General features: G+C 37.4%; 1 protein-coding gene across 2 annotated transcripts in view; it reads left to right on the top strand.

Moving 5' to 3' along the window:
- The window catches only part of SLC2A9 (solute carrier family 2 member 9), a 106,616-nt gene that overhangs the window by 54,313 nt on the left and 26,323 nt on the right, over positions 1-25,980 (top strand). For both annotated transcript variants that reach the window (XM_086463700.1, XM_086463701.1), the window contains 3 exons: positions 4,466-4,576; positions 15,071-15,172; positions 17,514-17,589. In XM_086463700.1, coding sequence (XP_086319826.1) covers positions 4,466-4,576; positions 15,071-15,172; positions 17,514-17,589 — 289 coding nt within the window. The remainder of the gene's footprint in view (positions 1-4,465; positions 4,577-15,070; positions 15,173-17,513; positions 17,590-25,980) is intronic.

Here is a 25,980-nt window from a genome sequence, read left to right on the forward strand (position 1 = left end):
GCGTGAACTATAAAAATGTTTAGGTGATGTTTTCTTCTAACTGTAGGATTTCAGTGCTAATGACAGGCTATTTTGTTCCTCATTGTGGATAGTCTTTTAAGAAAAGAAATGGGATTATCTTGTCATCCAGTCTTTCTAAAATTTATCAGCCCCTAAGTGAAATAAAATGACATTTATAGTAAGAAACAGACTGTTCAAATAATGATGCACATTGCCTAAAAAAAAAAAAAAAAAAAAAAAAAAAAAAAAGAATGCCACAGCTAAATTTTCAGGGGAAATAGAAGAGTTTTGTGGCTTTGAGTGTATTTAATAGATGACAGAAATTGTCCAGTATTCTGTGGCAGAACAAAACCACACTCTCTCATAGCTTGAGTGGGGACATGGGGGGGATAGTGAGACATGGCTAGTCCAAAATGGATGCCAGAGTTCCTTTAAAGTGCCATTGACTGGCCACTTTCTGAAAATATGCTTCAGAAAAACGATCTTTGTCAGGAAACCAGTGTGTCGAATTGACTGTTTCAAGCCTTACTTTTTCTTGTTATTACTTTGTTGCTCCTCCCATGCAATACCACTAAACATGAAAAAAAAGTGTTCACAGAAAATTTACATTCTGAAATTGATTATTTAAATAGTTAATAGTAATAGTTAATAGTAAACCCAAGGAAATTATAAGAGAGCTCAAGAGAAATAGCTGGACCAGTTGATTAAGAGACCAGGTTTCAATTTCTTGTCTCTTTTGCATGGTTTTGCTGGCTGATCTTGCTCAAAAGAAGCTCAGAGATTAGAGGACAGGTACTGGTCTGACAGATTTTCCTGAGCCTGGGTCTTGATTTGCCTGACTGCATCTGAACCAACCTGCTGGGTGTGAGCCAGCGCTAGCAAGGTTTAACTGTCTGTGTTTGCTTTGTCTGTAGTGCCCTGTTAGTCAGTCTGGTCTTTTCCACAGCTACCATCTGGGCAGGGCATATGGGAAAGTTGGACTTCTTTCAGGCGAGAGTCTCAGGTCACTCTTTGGGGAATTTACCAACTGGCAGACTTCTGTAATCATCCTGCTGGTATCTGAGAACTCTTGCTTCCTTTTAAGGCTTTTATTTCACAATGGAAATGTGGTTTCCTTAAAAAATAGTAATTTGTTCATCTCCATGTGGAACAGAAATCATGGTGAAGCCCTGATCATATTAGTGTATCAAATTAGAGTGAAATACCAGACAGTCTGACCTAAATTGACATAAAGAAATTAATCTGTGTTAGTCTCTTCTCATCTGATAAAATTTATCCGTGATACATATCATCCATAATAAATTTATTTATCTTCCACCATTGTATCTTGTTTCTAAAGAAGACACAGAACTACAGTGAAGTTTTCATTGGTGAACTTTATCCTTTTTCATATCAAGAAATAAACTATACTGCATATTGCTTTAAGACTGTCATTTCCAAAGTGGGATCTCTAGGTTCTGTGGGGTCTGTCCTTAAGGCAGAGGGCTGTATTTCAAATGCCAAGAAATCATGCTGCGGATGGGGGCCTGTGGAGCAATGCATGTTTTCAGTATGCAAAAGATCTACCATGGTGTGCTCTTAACACTTGGTATGGAGAAGACCTGGCGTCAGGTAGTATAGGAAGGGGGGCATATGCAGTGTGCGACACAGTGTATGTCTGTGTTGTTGCCTGTCTTTTTCTTGTTGCCTTTTTTTTCCCTGTTGAAGAGTTGAATTTCTTAGGAAGAAGTGTATGTAGGGAGCTGGGTGAGAAACAAAAGGACTGGAAAACTGAGTCAGTGCTTGAGGGGTAAATGGTGTGAGACACTTTGGGAACACCACTGATAACATATACTGAATGCCACCCTAAGCTAAGAACTTATAGGAGTAAAAGCTTATGATAAGCAAAGAAAGTAACTTTCCTGCAGCTAACTGTAATCTGCAAGCAAGAATGTTAAAATGTTGCCTCCAAACTTGCAGAAATCGAACTGCAGAGATACAGCTGTTCCTCATGTTTAACTGACCGAAGTGGCAAAGTTTTACAGGCAAAGCCTGTGAAGCGACAGGAACCCACCATGGACGTAGGAAGCCAGATGTCCCTGTGTTGATTTGGACTCAAGACTAGTTGTTTCTTTGTGTTTGAACCTTCTGCCCCATTTTCCACAGTTCTTTCATTCCAGAACTTTTAGGCCAATCATTAGCTAATTTTGTTAGCTAATGAAACCATTAGCTAACAAACCATGCTAGAAAAATAACTTAAGTCAAAGTAGAGTAGTCATCATTAGCCTGGTAAGTTTGTCTCAGTAGTGTCCTAGAGCGGTATATTTCCCTATTTAATGATACACAGGCTGAAAAATATTCACTTTTGTTGTTTTGAAATGTGTACATCTTGTTTATTTTTACCTTAAGTTATTTTTGTGCTGCTACAGAGACTAGTAAGTCAGTGAACCTCATCCTCCTGTCTTTGCTCTGCCAGTTTCTTAATCTAGCTGTGGTACTACCACTCTTACAACCAATGGTCAGTCATGCTCTTCTGTAAAACCACTTGCAAAATGTCTGTGTTCTGGTTGTCACATTTTAGCAAATTGCGTTCAGGAGTTGCCTGCTTAAGTGACTGTTTGGCCTCTTTTTTTCTCTTTCAAGGTCTGCCTACCTGCAATATCGCCATCATTTTTAGAAGCCCTACCTGCTATGCAAAACTGGTATCAAGAATGAAATGCCTAAATTACATGGTTTCTAACTTTAATTGTATGAATTTTTCAATCTTGTAACTTGCAGTATGGAGAAAAAAATTACTGTTACCACGGTTTTGTACTACGTTGTTTTCCTTGTATACTACATAGGTGTATGGGAGGTGAATAGGCTGTCAGAGTACTGAGTTCCAAAAATTTACTCAGAGGGAATTGGTAGCTGATGCTTGATTTTGCTTCTGTCTGTGCTCTGTATCAGCAGGCCAATGAAATGCACGGTAACACCAATGCACAACACATGAAGGTAGATTACTTCGTATAGAGAAGTTTGCTGCTATCGCATATTGTCACTGCATCTATTCTGGTGAAAGCAGTAGGCATAAAAGTCTTCAGTCAGCTTCTCTTTATCTGTAAGGTGATGTAGGTGACTTTTTAGTCCTTGGTATTTTATTTTACTTTTGTCTTATGTAAGATAAGTAGGGTTTTCTTGCTTGGTCTGGGACAAGCAGCTTTGCTGAAGGGCTAAATGGGAATTTAGAATTACTGGGTTTTTTTTTACAAAGCTCCTGAGTTAGTAGCATGATGAACAGATGCAGCATGTGTATAATATGGTGGCAGGCAGCAGGGTTTTCCTCATGCCATCAAAACACTTCCATTCATCAGACAACCGTTTTCTTTATCAGTGCTTGCCCTGTTAGGGTTTGTCACAGGGGCAGCATATGGGAAAAAATTTCACTGCTACTTTTGTGTTTAGCACCATCATTATCAATGGCTTTCAGGTTTGTTGTCATAGATAATCAGCTGTGGTTTGGAACTTTATTTTCTTCTGATGATGAGTTGTTTCAATTGTTTTTAATCTTCTCTAGTAAACCAATTCTTTTCTCTCTCAAGGCAGTCTCTCCTTGTTGTATGCTTTTGGCAGCCAAAATCTTTGGCTAGTTCTTTGGTGTTACCTTGAGTCCAACATAAATATTATATGGATTTCAGACTTTATTTGTGATGTGAATGGGGCTCTAATACTTACCAGACTTGTTATTTTAGATTATCACCACTATATATTCTCTGTCTGGATGTTGTCACTGCTGGATATGGTTTTACTGACCAAACACAAATGATTTCCTCTAAGCTAATAACCCTATGCTCCCTGTGTTTCTGTCCATTAGTGACAGCTCCTTCTAGCCTATTGATTAATTTCATCCTAAAAGCAGCATTTTACTTTTCACTAAGCAATTCTCATTCTACAAGTAACTTCTCTTTCTGTTGATAATAAAGAGAGATTAGGGTGATGACTTGACTGCAGATGTCCACGCTGCAGTGAAGTTAAAGTGAGATAAATCTCATACCTTCTGTCCAAAAAGGACCAGTTTCTGCAATGCCTCTCAGCATCTTTTTCCTGTTCTTTCCCATGTTGTTATGTGCCATTGAAGTATTCCATAAAGCCACCCAAACCTGCTTTTTTAGCAGTGTGGCTCAGCCACATGAAATCTATTTGTATCCTTGTGTTCAAACTTAGAGTGAGGTTTTTTTATTTACTCCTAAAGTGAATTAAGCTAAATGGAGTTAAAGCTGCTTGGAATTCTGCCTGGGTCTGCAAGCAGAAGTACATTGGTGTTGTGACTAATCCACCTGAAATTTGCACCTTCCCTTCATTTTGTTGTCCTGCCCAGCCCTCGGTCATTTGGAAGTGTTCAGTGTTTTAACAGGTTTGGCCTCTGGCAGATCAAATGCTTGAGCTGAATACCAATATATTGTGGTTCAAGCCATAATAATAACTCTTTTTCTTCTTTCTGATACAGATCTGGTACTATACAAACAGCATCTTTAGTGAAGCTGGGATCAATCATGAAACAATCCCCTACGTTACTCTAAGTACTGGTGCTGTTGAGACTTTGGCTGCTGTTTTTTCTGTAAGTATGGTTTTAAAAATCCATTTACTGTTTTTATTTCATTATACAGGTTAAAATATAAACAGAATAGTATCTTGAGGATTAAGTGTAATGGTTGATAAAGCAATTGAAAATACTATTTCTAGGTTTAATCCTAAACCCAGTTTTGTGGCTCGGGATTTTTTTTTTAAGAAGATGCTCTCTAGTTTTAGTTGCATAGAAGGAGCAGAAAAAGTTGATATATCCTGAGGTGCTTTGTATGAGTGAAGAGGAAGAAGGCAGGAACAGCGAAGTCCAAAGTATATGAAGTGATAACACATAAATGCTTTCACCTGGTAGAATGACTTGACCTGGTAGCAGTTCGCTCACATCTCAGAATCTTCTCATGTGCCTGCTGGAGAAGGTGCAGGCATAGTACAGGTAGGTGTGTTCAGTGTGGATCGCAGAAACAGACAGCTACCTTACTGGGCATGTTTTAATGACACATTTTCTATAGCAGCTTGCAAACAGTGAGGAAAATTCTTCAGCCATTTAAAAATATGGGAGTAAATGTTTTTAACCTAGCTTGGTGGAAAGGTAAGCCAGCACGCTAGAACAGGGTTGTCCCACGTTGTGTTAAATTCTGCTAACATTCACCATGGACAAGCAGGTGTCCTTTCACAACACGTGAGCTCCTGAGTAGGTTGTGTGCCTTTGCTATGCACTGAACATAGAAGAAGATGTTAACAGAAAAAATTATCCATGCACATTTTTTTCTCTCCTATTTCAAAATGGAAAATTGACTAGGAAAAAAAAAACCAGTAAATGAGCAATCTAAACCTGAAAGTTTTAGTAGGTGAGTACACGATTAATTGCTAAAGGAGATACGTTTCTGTTTGCATGAAGATAAATAAGAAACAACGGGAGAGGTCTTTGGAATGGAAAGTTGCAAACAAGCAAATACTCCTCTCTTCGTTAGAATTTTTCCTTATCTTCATATGTTCTATACTGACTGTATTTGCACAATACGGGACACACCAGATAAGCATTTTTATGTCAGAAGAATGGTTTTGGCAAAAAACAATCCTTTCCAGTGGCAGAGCAACTCCTTATGACCTATAAAATGTTAAACTAAATTCAGCTCTCAAGTATATTTTCTTATAGTCTAGGACATAAGGACTCTCAAAGGTCGTAAAGATCTTCTTCTGATATTTGTGAATTTCCACAAACCTATTTTTGGGTAAACCATGTGGGTTGGTTTCTTTGTTTATTTATTTTTAATTAAAGAAACATTCTTTTTAATAAGTGGAAATAGTGAAGTATGTAAATTCCTGCCTCTTAGAATTTCTTCTTTCTGATACTGCAGAAGTGCTTCTTTGTTTAAGTTATATGTAAAAATAAGAATGATAATTCTGCCAGTGATTTAAGTGAAGAATACACCTCTTTTTTTTGTGGAAACAGATGAAGATTACATGGAGATGATTCCATGACATTAAAGCCATTCTATAAATAGGGTCTGTCATCTTTTCAGTTCCTTCTGTGCAATCAGTTTGTGGGGCTTATTCAGAGCACACTGTTCATACATAATGAGGTGGATGTGTCTGCTTTGGTTCCTGGTGTGTGTGGTAACTTTTTTTATGCCCAAGAGGAGTGTTTTTAATATTTCTTCTGTTTAAGCTACTTGCTGTGCCTCTGGAAATGCTGATGTATTGATATCTCTGCTCCCTTCAAATTTGCTCTTTCAATTCAAGAGAACTTTGGCTCCTTTGTAGCCTTAATTTTATTTCAGTTGTCTTCATAAATGTTTCATTGCTGCTGTTTAAAAGAACAGCAACATTAATTTGGTTTCTCAGTTTAAGGTTTTGCAGCTTCTAGTTTCTACAAGTAACTTCCTCTAAATTTTTTCCTGCCTAGAACTAAGGATGGGGGATTTCCTGCTGCTCTCAACCTCTCATCTGCTCATTTTTTTTTTTTTTTTAATTTTTTTTTAAATCTGTTTGACAGCATTAAGTCAGGTGCATATGTCTTATGTGCTCTTCAGAAGGAAGACAGGAAGAAACAGGAGAAAACAAGGGGAAAACTTAATTTCCCTAGTACCCTTTTGCATATTGTGCTTGCTAGCAGAAAACAGATTTTACTAACACTAAACTCCAGGATTTCAGTAGATACTTCTGTCAGGAATAGAAGCAGAGTTTTTGTTCTTGTAAATGAAATAGCTGTTGGAGAGGTCCACAAGGAAATCACGTACCTTCTCTGATCATTACGCTTATGTTAGGTGGTCATGAGACTCTGAGCCTCAGTAAGAATACTTAGGTATTGATAAGTGCCATTGATGAGCCCCATATGAATGCTAAAGGAAAATATATATTTCATAGAGAAACAAAATCATATTTAGGAGATAAAATTTCATTCAAACTGTGGGAAAATTTGGAAGTCTTCCTGTAACAGGTATCCTGGGAGCAGCAGCATAATAGTAATAATGTTGATGTGGTCCTTGAGGAAAGGCAAATAACATCCCATCCTCTTTATAGCTCTGCATTGCCTCAGATCACTTGATATGCCTGCTAGTAGCATGCTTTGCCTGCAGCTCCATTCCTCTTGAGCAAAACCCACATAAACAAGACATTGAAAAATGAAATATGTGCATCATCATTTTCCTTTCATTCATATAATTTGGCTGCAACTCCTGCTTACACCATCACTTCCTAGCTTACTTCATGAAGTACCTGTATTGTAGCATTGCATACTTGGTGCCCTGGCTTCTCTCTGGGGAAACAATATAAACTTTCTGTATGTTTTTCGGTTAAGTGTAGACTTCTCCACCCATTGTACTGAGCACAGATTTGGTTTAGAGGACTGGCTAGACAAGCTACTTTTTAATGAGAGAGACCATTAATTTCAGTTTGCTTCTGAAGAAGTTTTGTATTCTCTGGAATTAAATACTGAATAGATTTCCTACTCATAGACGTGTTACAGCAGTATGTTATCTAACCTGATGCCATGCTTTGAAGCAGGGTGGAATATACCTAGATAATTCCCTGGCAAGTACATGTTTATTAGAAGTCTGTTCTTTAAATTCTACTGTAAGGGTACTCCACAAACTTAGGTTATTCTTTAGTAATATTGGTTACTGTGGCTTTTCTGCAATTTGTAGTAGTTAAGGTTAATTTAATGTAGTTGTTTTCTTACTTGTGGTGGACAGAAAGCACAATTTGCCAGCGCCTTTCTTTGACAAGGCAACAGACTGAATGGAAAGGGACACAGAAGTAAATGTATGAAAAAATTCCTCCCCACCGCCCACCCCCATGAAACCAGCAGAGTATAAAAGGGAATGTTTTTGATGTTAAGCATCCCAAATCCAATTTTGCCATCTGTGGCATCACATTTGGTCTTCATATAATGTTCACAGAAAGTGATGAGCTATGAGTATATTGAGAAGATTATGCCTTAAGCATTTCCCATGAGGTGATGCATCAAGGTGTTTACTAATGTGCCTTCCAAAGCCTTTGACAGAGACAAGCCATGTGAAGCCTGGAGTGAGTTAAAATATAATTCAGTAGCAGACAATAAAAGAATATAGGAAATCCTTTGCAATATCATACAGAGGGAAGCTTTTTGAGGTGAGATGATGTTATTCTGCTTTGGGATGTCACAAGAAAGGGCTCTTAGACTTGTTCTATGTTTCTTTTAACGTTAATAGATCTTACATACAAGCAGGGATTCCCTGCTTAGGGCATGTCACATCTTAAATCAAGGGTACTCGAGAAACTTCAGTAGGTGTTCTCATCCCTAATACATTTCCTCCATGGTATCCAAAGGGTAATGCATGATATCTCCATTGAAACTCTGTGGCTACACTGGGGTCAGAACACAAAGAAATATGTTCCAGCGACAGGCAGTCATAGCAAATGGAAAAAAATGGGGTGACAAATACTTTAATATCAAGGGTTCTTGGGAAGTTTTGCTCTAATCTGATTTTTATTAAGACTTTTAATGCAGTCCCATGTGACGTTGTTCGCACTAGGTCGGAATCAACCTTCACACACCCATAATCCCCATTAGGCTGTAAGTAGAGGAGAGTGCAAGAATGGGGCAAACATGGCATTTTCCTCTTTTGCACCCATTACCCATACAAGCTGTTGCTCAAGGAGTACCAGAGTTAAACGTTAATATCTTGGCCTTTAATAGCCTGAATAGAATTTTTTTCTTTGGATTTGTCTAGTTACTTTTCAGCTTTTGTATGTCTTTAGAACCCACAGCACCCTAAAGCAGCGAATCGCACAGTTTTTAATACATATTGTATGAAAAAGTTCATCATGTTGAGATTAGAGAATATAAGATAAAGTAGGTGTGGGCTGGATGAAATTATAACAGAGTGGATGCTCAGCTAACTGCAAAACTATTCTTGGAGAGTGATTATTACCACTTCACTGTCATACAAAGAAATATCAAGTGGAATTCTGTGCTGGTTTGTCCTGGGTCAATTAATCATAAAAATATCCATTAATAAGATGGGAGAGGTAACAAAGAGCCTTTTCTAATCAACTATTTCATTCAAACTCTCCAAATGGAGAAACTCAAAAGTCAGTGTATTGGACAAAACATAATCAGAAAGAGTCATCAGTAGAAAAGAGATATTGACCAAGCAGCTTCCCAGACCATGATATATGTTGACGGCCAGAGTCCATGTTCGGACATTTTCACTGTAGGGTGAAGCGCAGAGTGTGACCATGTTAATGCATGCGACCTTAATCCACAAGTGGTCAATGGGATCACTTTTACACAAAAACATTATTCCTTCATAATCATTTTATTACACTTGGGTTTTTGGATAGACAAAGATTGCATTGTTGAAGTTACGGTGTAGTGTCTTCTGGAAGAAAAAGTCTCCTATTGGAGGTCTACCTTACAGTGCCACACCTGAAAACCAAGGTATAGTGGGTTAAAGAATGCATTTATGTAGTACGAATCCTTCTGCAGGATATATTCAGAAACTGAAAGTATTACAGATGTATCTCCGGCTGTTGAGTATTTAAAAAAAATTGGTTTTAAGTAATTTTTTTCCCAATCTATTCAAGATGATCTGTGTCAGGGCATTCAAATACCGTCATTAGAAAATAAAGCACCAGACACAATAATCTGTCATAGATCAAGGTCAAGATCTAGTCTAGCTTTTATAACGTGAATCTAGCACAAGACAAAACTTAGTGCTTTTAACAAATAAATCAGCAACAGAAGAAGTTTTGCTTCAAAAATATCTACAATTTACTGAAGGGACATAATAGGAATAAGGCAATGGTTTGGGGTTTTTTTGTGCTGCCCTAAAGGCTGTTCCAGGCACTGCTGAGGTGAAAGCGGCTGGCTAGAGGAAATCCCTGCACGGGCTACATCTTGGTCATGCTGGTCTGGCAGGCACTGAATATGGTGACCCTCTTTAGTGAATGGAAAATTTCACTACCAAATGAGGCTGATTAAGGATGCTTTACTGCAAAATAGCTTAGAAATTTAGCAGTCAATTACACTCTTTGCTGATAGTAATCTCTAGCCTTGTACCTACAGAAGATGTGTAGGATCTTATCTTGTCATGGGATTAACACAGATACAGGCAAACTGATTTGAGAGCCAGGATAGGCGCAGATTTATTTAAGGCTTGTGCTTACGTGGTCAAACCTGGTGGTAGGCCTCTAAATTCCAGTTTAGGTACCTAAATAAAATAACCCATTTCTTTGTTTTACAACTGTGTAATTCATACAGTAGAAAAATAGATATACCTAAAAATGTGAATCAGAAAAATAATTTATAATGCTTAGTCTTCTGTTCCTCTCCTTTTCCTGGATGCAAGATACTACACATTGTGTCATAAATAGACCTGACAGTGATTATCCATTTTAAATCCTGCTATTTAAAATGGAAATAACACAGTGATAGCTTGTCACATTAAGTCTGAAGCTAGACATGCAGTCTTACTCAGACCTATATCCAAAATACATGAGAAAAAAGTGTGGCTACTCTTGACATTAGCATATAGACCAAACTTCTTTACAGAGCTGAGACATCAAGAAAATCTAATAGAGTTTTCTTAGTATAATTTAGGGCCAGGAAGTAAGTAGGGAATGGTATTCAGTGACCTCCCATTTGGGCTGTAGAACTCGCTTACACATTCATTTTATTCAGAGAAACTTGTCTGATCTTTTTTAATGCACTCTGCTTTCATTATGTCAGCCCCAGTATCTGCCGCTGACTCAAGCGAAAAGATTGACATTTGCTTTTTAAACTTTATTCGCAAGTGTTTCCTGCCACACAGAAGTAAGTTGTGTGAACTGTTAACTTAGTTTGCATGTCAGTTGACTTATTATCACCAAACGCTTGTGTTGAGAGAATTTTGGTTACAATATTTTTTTACACGTTTTCAGTAATTTCAGCTGCGTTAATTACCATGGCTTGGTATAGACTTCTACAAATGCATGTTTACGATCACACATAAACAAGCATCAGCCTACACAATTTGACAAATATCTCAGTGTGCTGTCACAGAAGACAGTTGTAAGATTCTTTTTTTTTTGACTGTACTTGAGCATATACTGCATTTCTTGTTATTTCATTTACTCTACTATATAGGTCATTTTGACGTGTGATAGGTCTTCAATATGTAACAGTTACCAGCACATAGCAGTGGAGCATTCAAAACTATAAATACTTGAAAACTGGTGAATCATCTTCCACTTCTTATGACTCATCATAAGCATCTTAGTGGGTTTTGCAAGTTAACAAGTTTTGGATTCGGATAATCATAACTAAAAATGAAGTTGTTGTCTGTTTATTACCTCAAAACTACCATTTTTTTCACCAGGGAAACTTGCTGTTATAGAGGACATGGTAGACCTTTCTTTTCAAGTATTTTCTAGAACTTGAGAGTTTATCATCTGAGCTTTTTTTTTCCTATCAAGGAAAGGGGAACAAAAAATTCGGCAAGGAATTTTGAGGTACTGATATATTGTCATAGGTTTTCTTAAGAAATCCTCAAAAATAAATCAAATATTAGTTAGAAATACCTAAACAGCTTGGTGGACTGGCTGTTGAAGTGCCTGTGTGCTTAAACGATTCAACAAACCTTTTTGGCCTTGATGAAAGATGGTGCCTTCTGAGAGGCTTTTCTGTTGTGGGTTGTTGCCCAGTTGAACAACTCTGATTTGCCAGTAGGCCCTCGGATGTTTCTGACCAGCAAAGCCACAGACCCATGTTTTTTCAAACACACATGCTGCCTTTCACAAGACCACAACTTTGTAATTTGTAACCAGGTAGGGAGCAGGGGTTTGATTGTTGCACTTGGCTTTTCATGAGCTTGATTCTGTGTATTATCCCATTTCAGCAGAGACTGGTGTGCCTCACGTGAATCTGTGCCATAAGCAGAGTGTTTTGTTGGGGTGGACCTGGTGATACAAGACATCGGTCACGCATTTGAACAAATTAGAGGTGTCCCTAGCTTTAAAATGGAAGTAGGCATTTCTCTCCTCATAATTGTGCAAGTTAATCATGTCTAATTGAGAAGCCTTCCAAGCCTGTATTTCCTAGATGTGTTAGAGTTGTCAGTGTACTTAATATAAACTTTGGAAATTATTATAGCAGTGATTCCCAGCAATTCTGGTACATCATAGTGTCCCTGTGAATAAAGACAGAATTCCTGCTTTTTTTTTCCATTGAACAAAGTTGGTCCATTCCATAAACCACAAGAAACATCACCATGAATTAGAATTGTAAACTCTTTGGGGCAGAAACTGCAGGGAGTGCCCAGAAGCTGAAGCATTCAAGTTCCTCATTGCTACTGTAATAAATAAATAGCAATGATGAATGCTTGGGAAACCTGGCATCAGCTCTGGGAAAAGAATGACTGCACATGGATTTGCTCTAGTTCTTCCCAAATTGTCTCCAAGTAAAAAAGAATTTAAATAGATTAGAAACCACTATTCTTTTCTGTAAAAACGATATGGAGCCCACAGATCTGCTGTAACTGTATCTGTTCTTGGCTGGTCTCAGTTAAAACTGGGGGTGCCTCACCAACCCACCTAGACTTGCCCAAATATGCCCACACTACTTACTCTCAGCATATGTAGACACAAGTATGTACACACATATTTTTGGAGGGCTTAGTTAAACTGTCCTTCCTTGCTGGGATTTGCTTTGCTTTGAGCTGTCTGTCCAAAACCAATATATCACTTTTTTTCCCATGTTTTGCTCTGTATATGAGAGGCATCTATGAACCTTCTCCCCTCTAAAAGAAGCATTTGTCCCTTATCCTGTTTTAATACAAAACCCACCAGCTGGTGTAACACCAAGATTGTTTAATCATGACCACCAATCCAGAATTGAAAAAAATAAGGGAAATTCCCTGGTATGTCAAATTACATGTGCAGCATCTATTGCTGAATGTGTAATTCATATCCAATTACATGTGAAGCATCTGCTGCAGAAGCCTCGGCCTTTTTGTGGACCTATCGGATAATTTTCCATCACTCAGCGCCATAGAAAATGTCTCTTGGTTAAGTGTATGTGGGGCCACATGTGTTTGCAAGATGGATTCATTAATCATAGTGGAAAATACTTGTCATCTTGTAGAGGTTTTGATGGTGTAGCAGATGCAGTTTTGGAACGTTTGGACTCTGTGACCACAATGTGAAATGTTAATAACATCAGTGTGGGCCTATTTTAAACACAGCTCTGAAATAAATTCTGTTATGGAAGCTGTGGAAACTGTCAAAATGAGTATATTTCCTCATTTAAAGAAATAAAGAATGCTAAAGCTCCCCCCGTAGCTGCTTTCTGTTTTCTGCAGCATCACAGCCCGCTCCAGTATGGAAGTCCAGCTTGTCAGGGTGCAGGGTCGGTGTGTTTTGAGGCCTGTCCTAATGCTGGTGAGCCCAGCGCTGTGCGAGAAGCGCTCGCCACACAAGGTGTTTCTTCCCTGGGTGACTTTGTACTTTCATTTAATGAATTTCTTCTAGACACTCACAGTGGAACGGTGTGCATCGTCTCCCAGAATTAAGGGTATTACTCCAGATTGCATTTGTTGCTCATTTTATCTTTTGCTCAAAGGATGTGTGGAAGAGGGATTTCAGTAAATAACAACGTGGCAAAGAGTTGTTTGATTCTAACTTTAACTTATTTGAAGTGGTATGTTTTGGACTTTGTAAAATTGTTTTATCCTTCTCATAAGAAAGACAACTGTAATTAGTAATTATAGTAGTTGTCAATGAGAATAGTACATCAGATGTTATGACTTAAAATGGATATTAGCCTATTTTAACAAGTCAGATGAGCTTCATGTTACAGCTTTTCAGGAAACTCTTCATTGTGACATACAGGAAAAAATTCTTTACATTGAGGGTGACAGAGCACTGGAACAGGCTTGTAGAGTCTTTTACTCTGGAGATACTCAAAACCCGCCTGGACACAGTCCTGTGCAACCTGCTGTAGGCGAACCTGCTTTAGCAGAGGGGTTGGACTAGATGAACTCCAGAGGTCCCTTCCAACCGTTACTAGTCTGTGATTTTGTGTTCTTCTAGCAGAGAAGTACTCAGATTTTGTGATTGCTTTTAACAAAGTTTTGTCTTCAGGTGTTTGATTTATCTTCAGGTGTTAAATATAAATTCAAAATGTGCATGAGTGCACAAGTATCAGTGTTACAATCACTTGTCTGAGCAAAGTTTTCTGCTGTGTGGTTTCCTTTTATCTAGATATTCTAATTACATTAACTATCTGAAATCACGACTAAATGTTTCTTGTGTGTTTGGAGAAAAAAGAAATTAAAAATAAATTTTAGATCAATAAAAATTTAATCTATGCTAAAAAACTTTTAATCTTAAATTTTAAAGCTTGTAATTTCAGGTTTAAATTCAGAGAGATATTGAAATTAAGAAACAGTCAAAATGCAAAAGCAGGGGACTGGAATTTGTTTCAACATTTTGACATTTAAAATGTACATATTCTAACAACATTGTAGAAATTTGATACAAATTTGTAAGCCATTCAATCAATGTATAATTATTTATGCCCTGAAAAAATAGAATCAAACTTCATGTAGTTATCATCATATTAATTATTTTTATATAGCTAATGTACAGCACTTCTTATTAAATTGTTGCACAGGAAGTTAAATGTAGTAGTAACTCTGAAGTCTACCATGCTAATCGTATTAAACTTGAATTTACCAGTTGCACATTTTTCCTATATTTATGGTCATATTTATTCTGTAGTAGGAAATCCAGGCATAAATTTACTACCAAGTACTGCTTTGATGGTTTTGTAGGTTTTCTCGATGGTCTCAGATAAGGATGCTTTGCTGACTTGTTTTTCTCAAGAGATTAAATTGTGTAAACGTAATTGTGAACACAATTACGAACACATCATAGCTGATAAATAGTACAAAATCAACTCTCATGGTTTTATTTTTGAGTTCATATTTACTAGGAGAACATATTACATGGTCTGAGTTCCTCAGTGCTTTATCAAGAAAGTCAAATGCCACTTTTCGTTTTCCAGGGCTTGGTTATTGAACGGCTCGGACGCAGACCTCTTCTCATCGGAGGTTTTGGGTTGATGGTTGTCTTCTTCACAGTACTTACCGTCTCTCTGACTTTACAGGTAACACTACGGTCACTACACATTTTTACTCTTTCTTTTGCCTATTTTAAACACCAGGTGCTCGATACCGTTTTGCCTCAGCATTCCTACATAAGCCAATCCTTTTAATCAGTTTGGCATAGGAATTCAATGGTCTGTCTTTTGCATATTTACGAAATCTGTTGGTTTCAAAGTACTGTGGGTAGCCATAGCAGCTTCTGCATTAAAAAGCCATAGGGACTTGGTCACGTTCAGTCTTCTTAACTCAAAGATTCATGCATATCACAAACTATTATGACGACAGTTTTACTCATAGTTGGGTAAATAGTTTACCCGTATTCCATGTTTTTATCTTTGTTTGAAGTGCAGTGTTTTTAAGATTTCTTTCATACTTTATATGTCATCCTTTTTTTTAGGTTTGAATGTTTTTTTCCAGTAGTGAAAAATTTCCATGTTTGCTGTTTCTTTCAAGTTACATTTCTGATATTTTTATTGAAAATATAAAGACTTAGCCTTTGCAGAACATTTGCACTTAAGTTCTCAGATGTTATTAGCAGTCAGTTCCCCAGCTATTTCAAATGGTCAGAGGAGGATTATTAAACTAATCTAAATACTGATTCTGAGTCATTTTTCCTTGTTTAGCTGCCATTTGCATACCAATGCAGTTTCTTTCTCTTCCTGAGGACTGTAAAACTGACATCTGCAATGGCATGGGTTTGGGTGGTCTTTCATCAAGTTGCTTTCCTGCTGTCATTGATTCCTTGCCATTATACTGACTTTCAAACCTTGTTTCTTTGTTGAAGAGAGTCAATAAGTCAATCTGACTAGCAGGTATATGCCACACCATTGCAAAGTTTTATTCTACTTACCTGTATGTACAGCACAATAATGCTTTCCTTCACGTGCCTGTCATGCGAACTGTAAGACAGCTCTCTAGAAGAGAGATGTTATTGCAAGTGTTGTATGCTGAGCGAAAAATTCTTTTCAAATCTTTTTAAACCTAGTTTGATGCATGAGGACCTTCAGCTATTGTAAATATCTGAAATTTGAGTGCCTTTCAGTTTTATTTCCTTTCAGAAGTGTCTCAATCTGTTAAGTATTAGAGATTAGATATTGCTTTGAACAAAGGACCAGGGTGACAAATAGGCTTGATCTCAGAGGAATTTGTATCTACTCCGTATTTGCACTTTCTCTCTGTCAGTACCTTTAGAGACCTTGATCTGCATCCAGATGAGAACTCCAGAATGCGTAATTTTGATAAATCTACAAGTGTCTTGGTTAGTGTTAATGACTAGGAGACCGTGTTTTCCGCATAACTACAGGAATAACCCAGACTAAAAGAGAACGAGCATCAGAAAATGGAGGTCTTTATTTAACACTGAAATAATTACCTATTTTAGCAAGTATATTTTTACAGTGCCACTCAAGGTGATATTTTGTGATACTGCACTTATACATCTTAACCAGCTTGCAAAAATAGTAAAATTCTCATAAAAATGGCACTCATACTTTGCTGATGGAAGAAACCCCACTGAAGAAGAAAGGAATGGGAATCCATGGTGTTTTCCCATCTATTAGTATTATTGTCAAGCATTCACATACATGATTAAGAAACAGTGACCTGAAAATTCAGTATTAAGTATTTCTCAGTATTGCTCGTTATATTTCAAGTTCCTCTCATTTAGAGGTCTGAATAAAGAAAAATCTACTTAGAAGTAGAAAAAAGACTGCTTTGTGAGGAAAATAGGTGAGTGCATTTACAATTCCCTTAAAGAACCATTTATAGTTTGTTCTCTTTTCCCCTGTACCTGTTGTTTGGACACATGTCCCTCCTTGTCTGCAAAATCAGATTATGGGTAAAAATCCCTGGACTGTGGTTTTCACATGCTTTGCTAAGTATCAGATACAGCTGTCCTACCAAAAGGCAGCCTGTTGTGTCTAGACTGCAGCTCAGCTTCTAACTGGTGAACTTTTAAGCTCTATGGGCCATCATAGTTGCTCTTTTCAAACATGACTGAAATACCTGAGGAGGATGGAAGCACTGAATCTGTTCAATGACAAGAAAAACTCTTTTCCAGGTTGGCTTGAACTTAAGCACAAGAAGTTGTAAACTTTCAGAGTTGTGACTTCTGTGGTGCAAGAACTCGTCTAGGGTTTCTCTACAGGGATTCCATGGAGACCAACACCTTTAATACAAATCATCTAATAAGGTTCTACAGAAATGCTGTGATTTTCTGAAGTAATCCTAGACTAAATTCCGAAACAGATAGAGTCATGGAAAACTCTGTCTATTATCTCTGATTTTTTAAAATATTGGTTATAAATATAGTATAATTAACATGAATGTCTTTTATCTATCCAGAAAACCGTGCATTGGCTTCCTTACCTCAGTATATTTTGCATCCTTGCAATCATTGCATCGTTCTGCATTGGACCAGGTATGTCTATATTTTTCATGTTTCTTTGTACATCAAAGCACAGGTATTTTTGTACTGTTAACAAATTGCTTGTAGGAAACTTCTCTTTACACTTATCTGAAGACCACAAGGGGTCTAAGACAATCAAGGGTGATAGCAACACAAAGTGATAGTGATATTCTTGATAAGAACCCATGTACACATGCATTCCCCCTTAGGTGTCAGCATAGTTGAGAACTAGTGCCTAAATTGCAATCAGTACCATAGGAAAATGTTAGCTATTATTGTAGGATCACTATGATTTTGCAAATCTGTAAAAACCACTCAGGCTGCAAGCTGAGTGTTCTATTTATCAATGCTTGTATCAGCAGTTCGATGCTGGTAGGATGCAAATGGGACACTGGTGGAGGGGGAGGAAGAGGACAGAGTGGTTTCTTTCTTCTCTTCCTTTCCAAAGGCAGAGAAGCGTTGTGCAAGAGGGTTTACACATACTTTCTTTAGAAAGATGATAGAAAAGGTGTATGTCCTGGAGCTGCTTCTTGTCTGGCTGTTCTCTACTGATTCTTTGCATTTCAGATCTGGTGCCCTCACAGGTAACTGTTTCTGTAGGTTGAAATGAGTTTATTGTCAGAGCTATTTTCCCAGCCTAGTTTTGATTACTTAGAGATAGATAGAACTTTATAGACAATCCAGTATTCATAGGTTGTAATTTTTGTATTTCATTTTCTTTAACAAAGAACATGTTTAAGGTATAAGAAAAGTAACAAAGCCAGACCTTTCTCAGAACTGTAGAATGAAAAGACAAGAGCAACAGTCAAGTCTCAGCAAGGGCAATTCTGACTAGATGAAAAAAGAAAAAAATTTATACTAAGAGTGGTTAAGCACTGGAAGATGTTGCTCAAAGAGGCCATGAAATATCCATCTGTGGAGCTGTGCAAAACTCAGCTGAACAAGTGCCTGAGCAACTGGCCCTGATTTGACCAGAGTCTGAACTCCAGCAGTCCCTTCCAACCTAATTTATCCTGTGATTTTAATTGCATCATATCTTTGGAAAACATATGTTAATAGATATGCATGATTTGTAGATACTCACCTGAGTGTATAATTTCTCTAAACAGTATTGCTCTAGCCTTCAGATACTTGATCAGAATCAGATCCTGCAGTTATCAAATAATGAAATGTTAACAAAAATTATTTGCAGACTTATAAAGAAGTTTTAATCCACATTCAATTCACATACAGAATAAGATGTCAAAACAGCGCTTAAATTTTCAAAGATTCTCTTACAAACTGTTCTCCACAGAAAGGGTAAGAATCAGCTGCTTTTTAGGAGTTTTTTCACCGTTGTTCAGCTGTAAACCTAAAAGTAACAGACTTCTGTTCCCCTGAGTTACCAGGTTCTTTTCATGCACCATTTATTGTCTCTTTTTCTTTATAAAGAGTTTGACATTAAACATTAATCAACTGTTTAGTTTGTATGTCTTCACCACTGATGTGATCTAATTAATTGCTTGTGGTTTATTTGGGGAAAGAAGGAGTTGCTGTTGTTTCATGTGACTCTAATGAAACATTGCTGTGATTCTGTGGATCCTCTTTTGGAAAAGCTAGGAAAAATTATGCTGCTTTAGAGGAAAATGGGGAGAAGACCAAAACAATCATTTTTCCCTTGCTTCTGGGAAAACGGTTTGTCACTAGCCTCTGTACTTATTCGTTTGCACATGGTAGTCAAACAGGCTTGAGTAGGGTCATTAACGCACCTGATATTGGACTGTAGGTGGCCTGTGAAGACTTCCTCAGCTCTTCTTGCGAGGCAAATGCTGCAAAAAATCTTGCAATCCCTTTGTCCTTTTGCAAGATCAAATGTCAGGTTCATCTAGGTCCCTAGTATTGCTGATATATGTTTCTTAGACTGAGATTTTTCTTGAAAGAAAAATTCTGTGGAATAGAACTGCTCATGCATTTTGAATACCTAAGGAAAGTAAAATGTTGACTTGAGACTTCTTGAAAACTTCCCTTCCAGCACTTTAAGTAGCTCAAACAATTCAAGTGCAACTACTTGCAACATTTACCTCTGTTTTTTCAAATAAACTGCTGAAACAAATGGTGATTTTTTTCCATGTTACAGACATGTTCCACTGATTTTTAGAATTTCCAGATCAATATGTTCTTACATTTTCAGCATATTAAGATTAACCCTCTGCATTTCTCCTTCACCTAACCATTCTTCAGAATGGATTCTGGTTTTCTTCATTTAGCTTCTTCTCCTTAACTGATGCTATTCAGGATTTTCTGTTGTGCTTTGCACTCTATTTGGAGCAAAGTGTCTGCAGATGCATGCAAGAAAAACAGCTTTTGTTTCATGTTACTTACTTGCTTTCTACAGAAATTCTTAAAATTAAATCTTCTTTTGTGTTTTTCACTGTGCTCATTGCTTTTAAAGCCAAAGAACATTAATACTGGACCAGTAGCTGCCTAGTTGGCCTCTCCTCCTTCCCTGTGTATGTCCATACATTTGTAATACCTGACAATCGTGGGAATATCTCACCAGCGTTGAACATTGATTTGCTTTTTATGAAAATTTTGGTAATTGACACTTCAGCTGTTGTGTGAAGTCATGAAGGGTCACATTCTGATGCCTCTGTAAATGGATAGCAATATTTTAGCTGACTTTAATGGACCAAGATTTATCTTCAGTGAAACTTCTCTGTTCTCTTTAGTGGGGCTTAGGAGATCTGAACTACTTTGCCGCCTCTTAGCTAGGAGCAGTTCTCTTTCAGAATATGAAAGGAACCTCATTATTAGCCATGTTTTAAGATGCATGAAAGAGAAGAGAACATGCATATGTTTTTTCTGAACAAATATTACCAAACAGCAATACATCCACTTTGCATCCACTGCTTTTGTGCCCACACCCCCCCGCCCCCTTGCCTACCCCAGTACAGGAAAGACATCAATAAACTGGGACAAGTCCATTGGAGAATCACCAGGTCATAAACAGGAGCCCTGTGACAGCTTTGGGTGTTGCAGTGACAGAGCTAGGCTCCTGTTGGTGCAGCGTGGTGGAATGCTTGAGAGACAAAATGCGTATATTGAAACAAGAAAGATGCAGTGACTATAAGGAAAAGCTTTATAGGCGGTTGAGCAGGCTGCTAAGGATTTTGAGTCCTTAATTAGTACACAAAGATCAAAACTGAGTAGTTCGTGCTTCTGCTCTTTTGTTTCGGAACTCTGTAGTCCAGAGGAAATCTGTATTGCTGGATCTTCCTAGATAGGGCAAGTACTACTTATGAGCAATTATCAATTGATTTAAAATCAGCTTTGTTTTGTTCAGAAATATACTGTGACAGTTATACTAAGACACCTTATATGTGAGAGAGACAGCATATATATATCTCTCATACATATACTAAGGAACTAAGTTTTTTTCTCAGGGAAGTGTGCAATGCCAATGGAGTATCATGGTACACAAAACCATAATTTCTTTTAATGGAAGAGTCACTGCTGAAAATTAACCTTATCTTTCATTTCCTACTAATGTTAGAGTTTTAGCAAGAGGAGGTAAGTGGCTGTAAGAGAGTGTCTACAGAAAAGTATAAACAGGGCAAGCAGGTGAGACACTTTTCCAGAACCAGTACACATTTTTTTTTTCAGCTTAAGGTCTTCCTGAGACTTAGTTTCTAAGATTTTCATAGTTTTCCCATGTATTTGTTCATTCTCCATCTGAAACTGCAAAATTTTGGCGTCCTTTGGCAAAGAACACTACATGTCTACTGCCGCTCATAAACAATATGCTTTGTGTGATGCCCTTTAAGTCCTGCGTTGGAAGAAACGACCAACTGATCCCCTTCCTCCCTCTTCAAGTTTCTTGCAGTCTTGTAGACTTTCACCTTATCACCCCAGATTTTTCTGGGCTGAATGGCTATTTCTTGTTACCATCATTTCAGTGATATTTTATGACACCCCTTCAGCGGGAAAATTTCACACTTCAATACCTAGTATTCTTTTGTAGTGCTCTAGTAGTTTAATGAGACAAGACTGAAGTTTAGGAATATCTTTCCCACCTTTCTGGTCAGTAGAAGAGTTTTTCCTCAAGAAAATTAATGCATATACTTTATTATTAAGTTGCAGATTTTAAATTATTTTAGCCTTTTGTAGAAGTTGTGAGTGTCACTTGTTTGTATTGGTTAAACAGGTACTGTTGTCATGGTATTACTAACGCTTGGTATCTTATTTAATTCCTCCTGTAGTTATTTAGAGCATTTCAGGATTCTTCAGAGTAAATCCCACATGGTTTGTAATGATTCTATAACTACAGATCTTAATCTAGGATTAATTCAGTTTATGTTCATTGAGCTATTGGTACTTGGAGGAATTATCCCATCTGAAAATAGTAAATAACGTGAGAAATTGAGCTTATGAAAATACTGCTATAACTTTCTAGAGCATAAAGTTGCCTTTAAAAATACAGTATTTTCTCTCCTGTTACAACATCTGATACTTCTTGATAGCTTAGATGTTGTGTGGTCTCCCACTTTCTGATAGCATATGGATGAGTTCCATCTGCTCCTTCACAGCTAGGATCAGCTGTTACTATAAACGGTGGGGTTTTTTATTTGTTTCATTTTTCTGAGCTCGGCTTTTCAGCTTGCAGATGTTTTTTATGCAGATTGCTAGGGACTGAAACAGTAATGCTAACAACAGGTACGTTCAGGCATGCGTGCGATTTGGTACTTCATCATTTTTTATCAAAAGACAAATAGCAGAAAGCTTTCATTTACTAAAAATTAAAGGGACCCTTATGTTCAAGATAGTTAATCTATGATCTGAAAGAAAAATACCCTTCAAAAATTGCTTATTTTTGATAGGTTAGGGAGCCATGCTGTTCCAGACAGTTTCTTCATTGTGCCTATTTGATTAATTATACACAAGTGAAAGTATTTGGTTGCAGAGAAAGACACTGCTTTCCAGTATTACATTTGATTATGGGAACATGTTAGTAAATAATTTTCGTTTTTGTTTCAATAAAAAGGGAGAAGTTTCATGGAAGTATTTTTCTTGGTCACACATTTGACCTGAAATATATATAGGATATGTTTCAACTGAAGAATTGTCGTCCAGCAAAGAATAAATAAAAAGGACTGAGGGGATTCATTCTAGCTCCTGAGGAGACAACAATCAAAAAGCCAAAAATTGATAGAGAAAACAAATCAAAGAAAAATAGTAAGAGAGTGTTTTTAGTATCTCCATGAAGCATTTGTGCTGTTCACGTTAGGTGTCATGAGCAAATGCATTGATTTGGAACACCTTTACTGAGTGGGTAGATGATGTGCAGCTCCGTGGAAATTTGTGTAGTCATAGATGGGCTTAGGTACAAGCAAAATGTCTTCCTTCTTTAACTTTATCCTAGATATTATTTAAGGAAGAAGGAAAAGCTAAAAGCAGTTGTCTCCATGTTCTCAATTAAACCTGTGTGGCTGCCTCTTTGTGGACATTGAACTCTGGCCTGTTTTTGCAGCATTGATGTGTCTTTCTGCAAAACCATGCTAAAATCTGAGTCAAACAGAAAAAATGTAGGTTCTGCTTATTTCTATCTGTTTACTTGAATTCCCAGTCCACTCATTGTGCCTTTGTAACAGTTGCTGTGCAAACAAGTGATTTTTGATTTTGCTGGGTGAGTTGAAAAATATCTATATGCATGTGTGTGCATTGGGTGATTTGAGACAGTTTTATAAAGCTGCTGGGAGATTGGCCCCTTTTATCTACCAGCCAAATAGTTTGGAAAACAAAACAAAACAAAACCCAACAAAAACAACTGACCCAGAATGTGTGCCATCCAGTTTCCTTATTTGCTTGCAGGGATGTGACCTCCACTTGTCAGGGAGTCTATCGTGTGTTTTGGGATGAGGGTTTGCCGTCTTTGCTTTTGATGCTTTTCCAATTTGTATAAAACAATTACATGTTCATTCTCTCAACCAGAGAACGGCTTTTCTGCCATGTGTCAAGAGATTCACCCCAGATGGTGGAACATGTGGGGAAAAAACCTAATTAACTGATTAATTGAGGATTACAGCAATGTTGGCATGGACTTCCAGATAACCTTCCCAATGGAAATAAGCATGACAAAAATACAGTCAGACTTTGAGAACTTTGGAAACTTGGCATAAACCATTTCCATGCATTATCTTTCTATGAAGAGATTTATTGATACTTCTTCCTTAGAAGAATATTCTGTTTAGGTGTAACGCCTTTCTGTCCAGTTTTGATAAATGGAGAAGGCAATGCTGCAGAGGAGGGAAAGGAAACCGTGGTGGGGGGAGGTTAGGTGTGTTGCCTGTCTTTAAATGAAAGGGTGAGAGGAGGTGAACTGTTTTAATAATATACCTAGCTTTGAAGAAATCCTTCCTTTATCGCCTTCTTTCAGAAATTGAAAAAGTATTTTCTCTTTCAGATCAAATCTTTGCAAATTTGGTGTCTCTAGAAACACAGTGAACTGGAGTACTGGCCTTACTTTACCATTGGGAATAAATAGCAATAACCCAAGACCCTATTGTTGCAGTAAGATCTGTAAAAGGTGTTTGTGTAGCACAAGTGTGTGGTCCTTCCTTCGGCCACTGTAGCTGAAAGGGAGGTCAGCCACACACGTGCACAGGCAGGTGCACGGTAACATTCTTTCTTCCATTGGACATTTCCCAGAAGATCCTTGGAGTCCACTGCAAGAAAAAAGTCAGCTTTTATTACAACAAGCAGAAACACTAGGGGAAGTTCCAGAAATCTGAGGAGATGCTTTGATATCCATTGCCTGATTATGATTACTCAAGGCATCTTTGTGCTGGAAATTTACGTTATTTTAGTGGCACTTCAAATTTGAGATTAGCAATTTCATTGAAATCTCACTTTGTCTTTCACATTTTACCCATTTCTGGTAATAGGATGTATATTACTGCATGCAGTTGGAGAGAAAAAGAGTCTTAGAAATTCAGGAACAGGGTGAGGATTTGAGTATGTCTGAAAATGCCGGTTAGCTAAGGGAGAATATAAGAATGATATCTGTAAATACCACATGGAAGACTTCTCCACAGCTGTTTATATTTTAGCTAAGTCATTTGAAAGATTGTTTTATATTAACACTCTATATACACATTCTTTTACATATTTTCTTAGAGACCTAATGCATCATATTGTCATGCATTGTCTCTCTGTATTGTAATGTGAAAAATGCTCATTGTGTTATCACATGTCCTGTCATAATTTTTGAGATGATGACTTAAAGCTGAATGTTGCAGCACAAAACTGCTCATGCAGGAGTTTGCACAGGAAGGCTGCAAAGAAGGGCTACTGTGAAGGTGAAGAGATACTGAATAACTTTATAGTGTCTAACAAAGAAGACTGAGAATGTGTTTTCTGTTTCTAAATACATGGACAAAAGGGAAAATAACACTGAGAAAGGAGAATAAGCTGAAGGCAAATGTTACTGCAGAAAATAACAACAAAGACCCAAACTTAGGTGCTGGCTATCCATGAAGAAATTTAGAATAGAAGAAATTAGAATAGCATAGTTCTGTATCAGCTTTTCAACGGAAACTGCCTGAAACAGCTGAGGATAGGATTTGAACTGGATGATCCAATCTGATCCTGAGTTCCTTTTTCTCCAAGTCCTGTGTTCTTCCTTTGTCTCTAAATGAGATGCTTGATCCTCTGTATAAAGTCTTTCTTTGCTTCCATTTGTCAAAAAGCCCACACGTCTGCAAAGATGAGCACGTTCTAGCCGGTCATTATGTAAAGCATGCAGCCCCTGACTTAATTTACATCAATAGCTGCTGTTTTTAAATCAGTGGCGCTACAGTGAGAAGAAAGCAGGAATCTCTGGTTAGTCCTTATACAGTGGCGTCAGGGCATCTGACTTTACTGTCATATGTTGTGCCACATCTTAAAAGGAGTTACTCTGGTCCTAAATCATGTAGATATTTCTGTGGATAAGTAGCACATGCGTTCAGAAGTCCTGCTGACTTCAGCAGAGGTTGTGTAAGGCTGGATTTAGTGTCAACAGGATCAAACATGAATCTGTGTGATTTTGCTTGGATTCCTACTTTTAAATTAAGTTCCTATTCAGTATGCATAAGGATGACAAAATGAGATCAGTGGTGTATTTCCAGTCATGCTCTCATCACAGAAAAGGGAAATCAATAAAATTCACACTCTCATGGAATTTAAAAAATAGTAATTTTACAGTAGTGAAATCTTAATTTTTTTGGCTGTTGCTTTTTATAGTGATTGCATTTGCAGACACAGCTGAGAAACATAAACAAACCAGACCATTTCAAAAAAATGTTTCACTTTTTGTCTCTTTTTTGAGAGCTTTCTCATGTAATTGAGTTTTATAATACTTGTCATAAGTTTATGGAATGTGAGTGC

Source organism: Leptosomus discolor, chromosome 4 (assembly GCF_034619465.1).
Source record: "Leptosomus discolor isolate bLepDis1 chromosome 4, bLepDis1.hap2, whole genome shotgun sequence".
Taxonomy (NCBI): domain Eukaryota; kingdom Metazoa; phylum Chordata; class Aves; order Leptosomiformes; family Leptosomidae; genus Leptosomus; species Leptosomus discolor.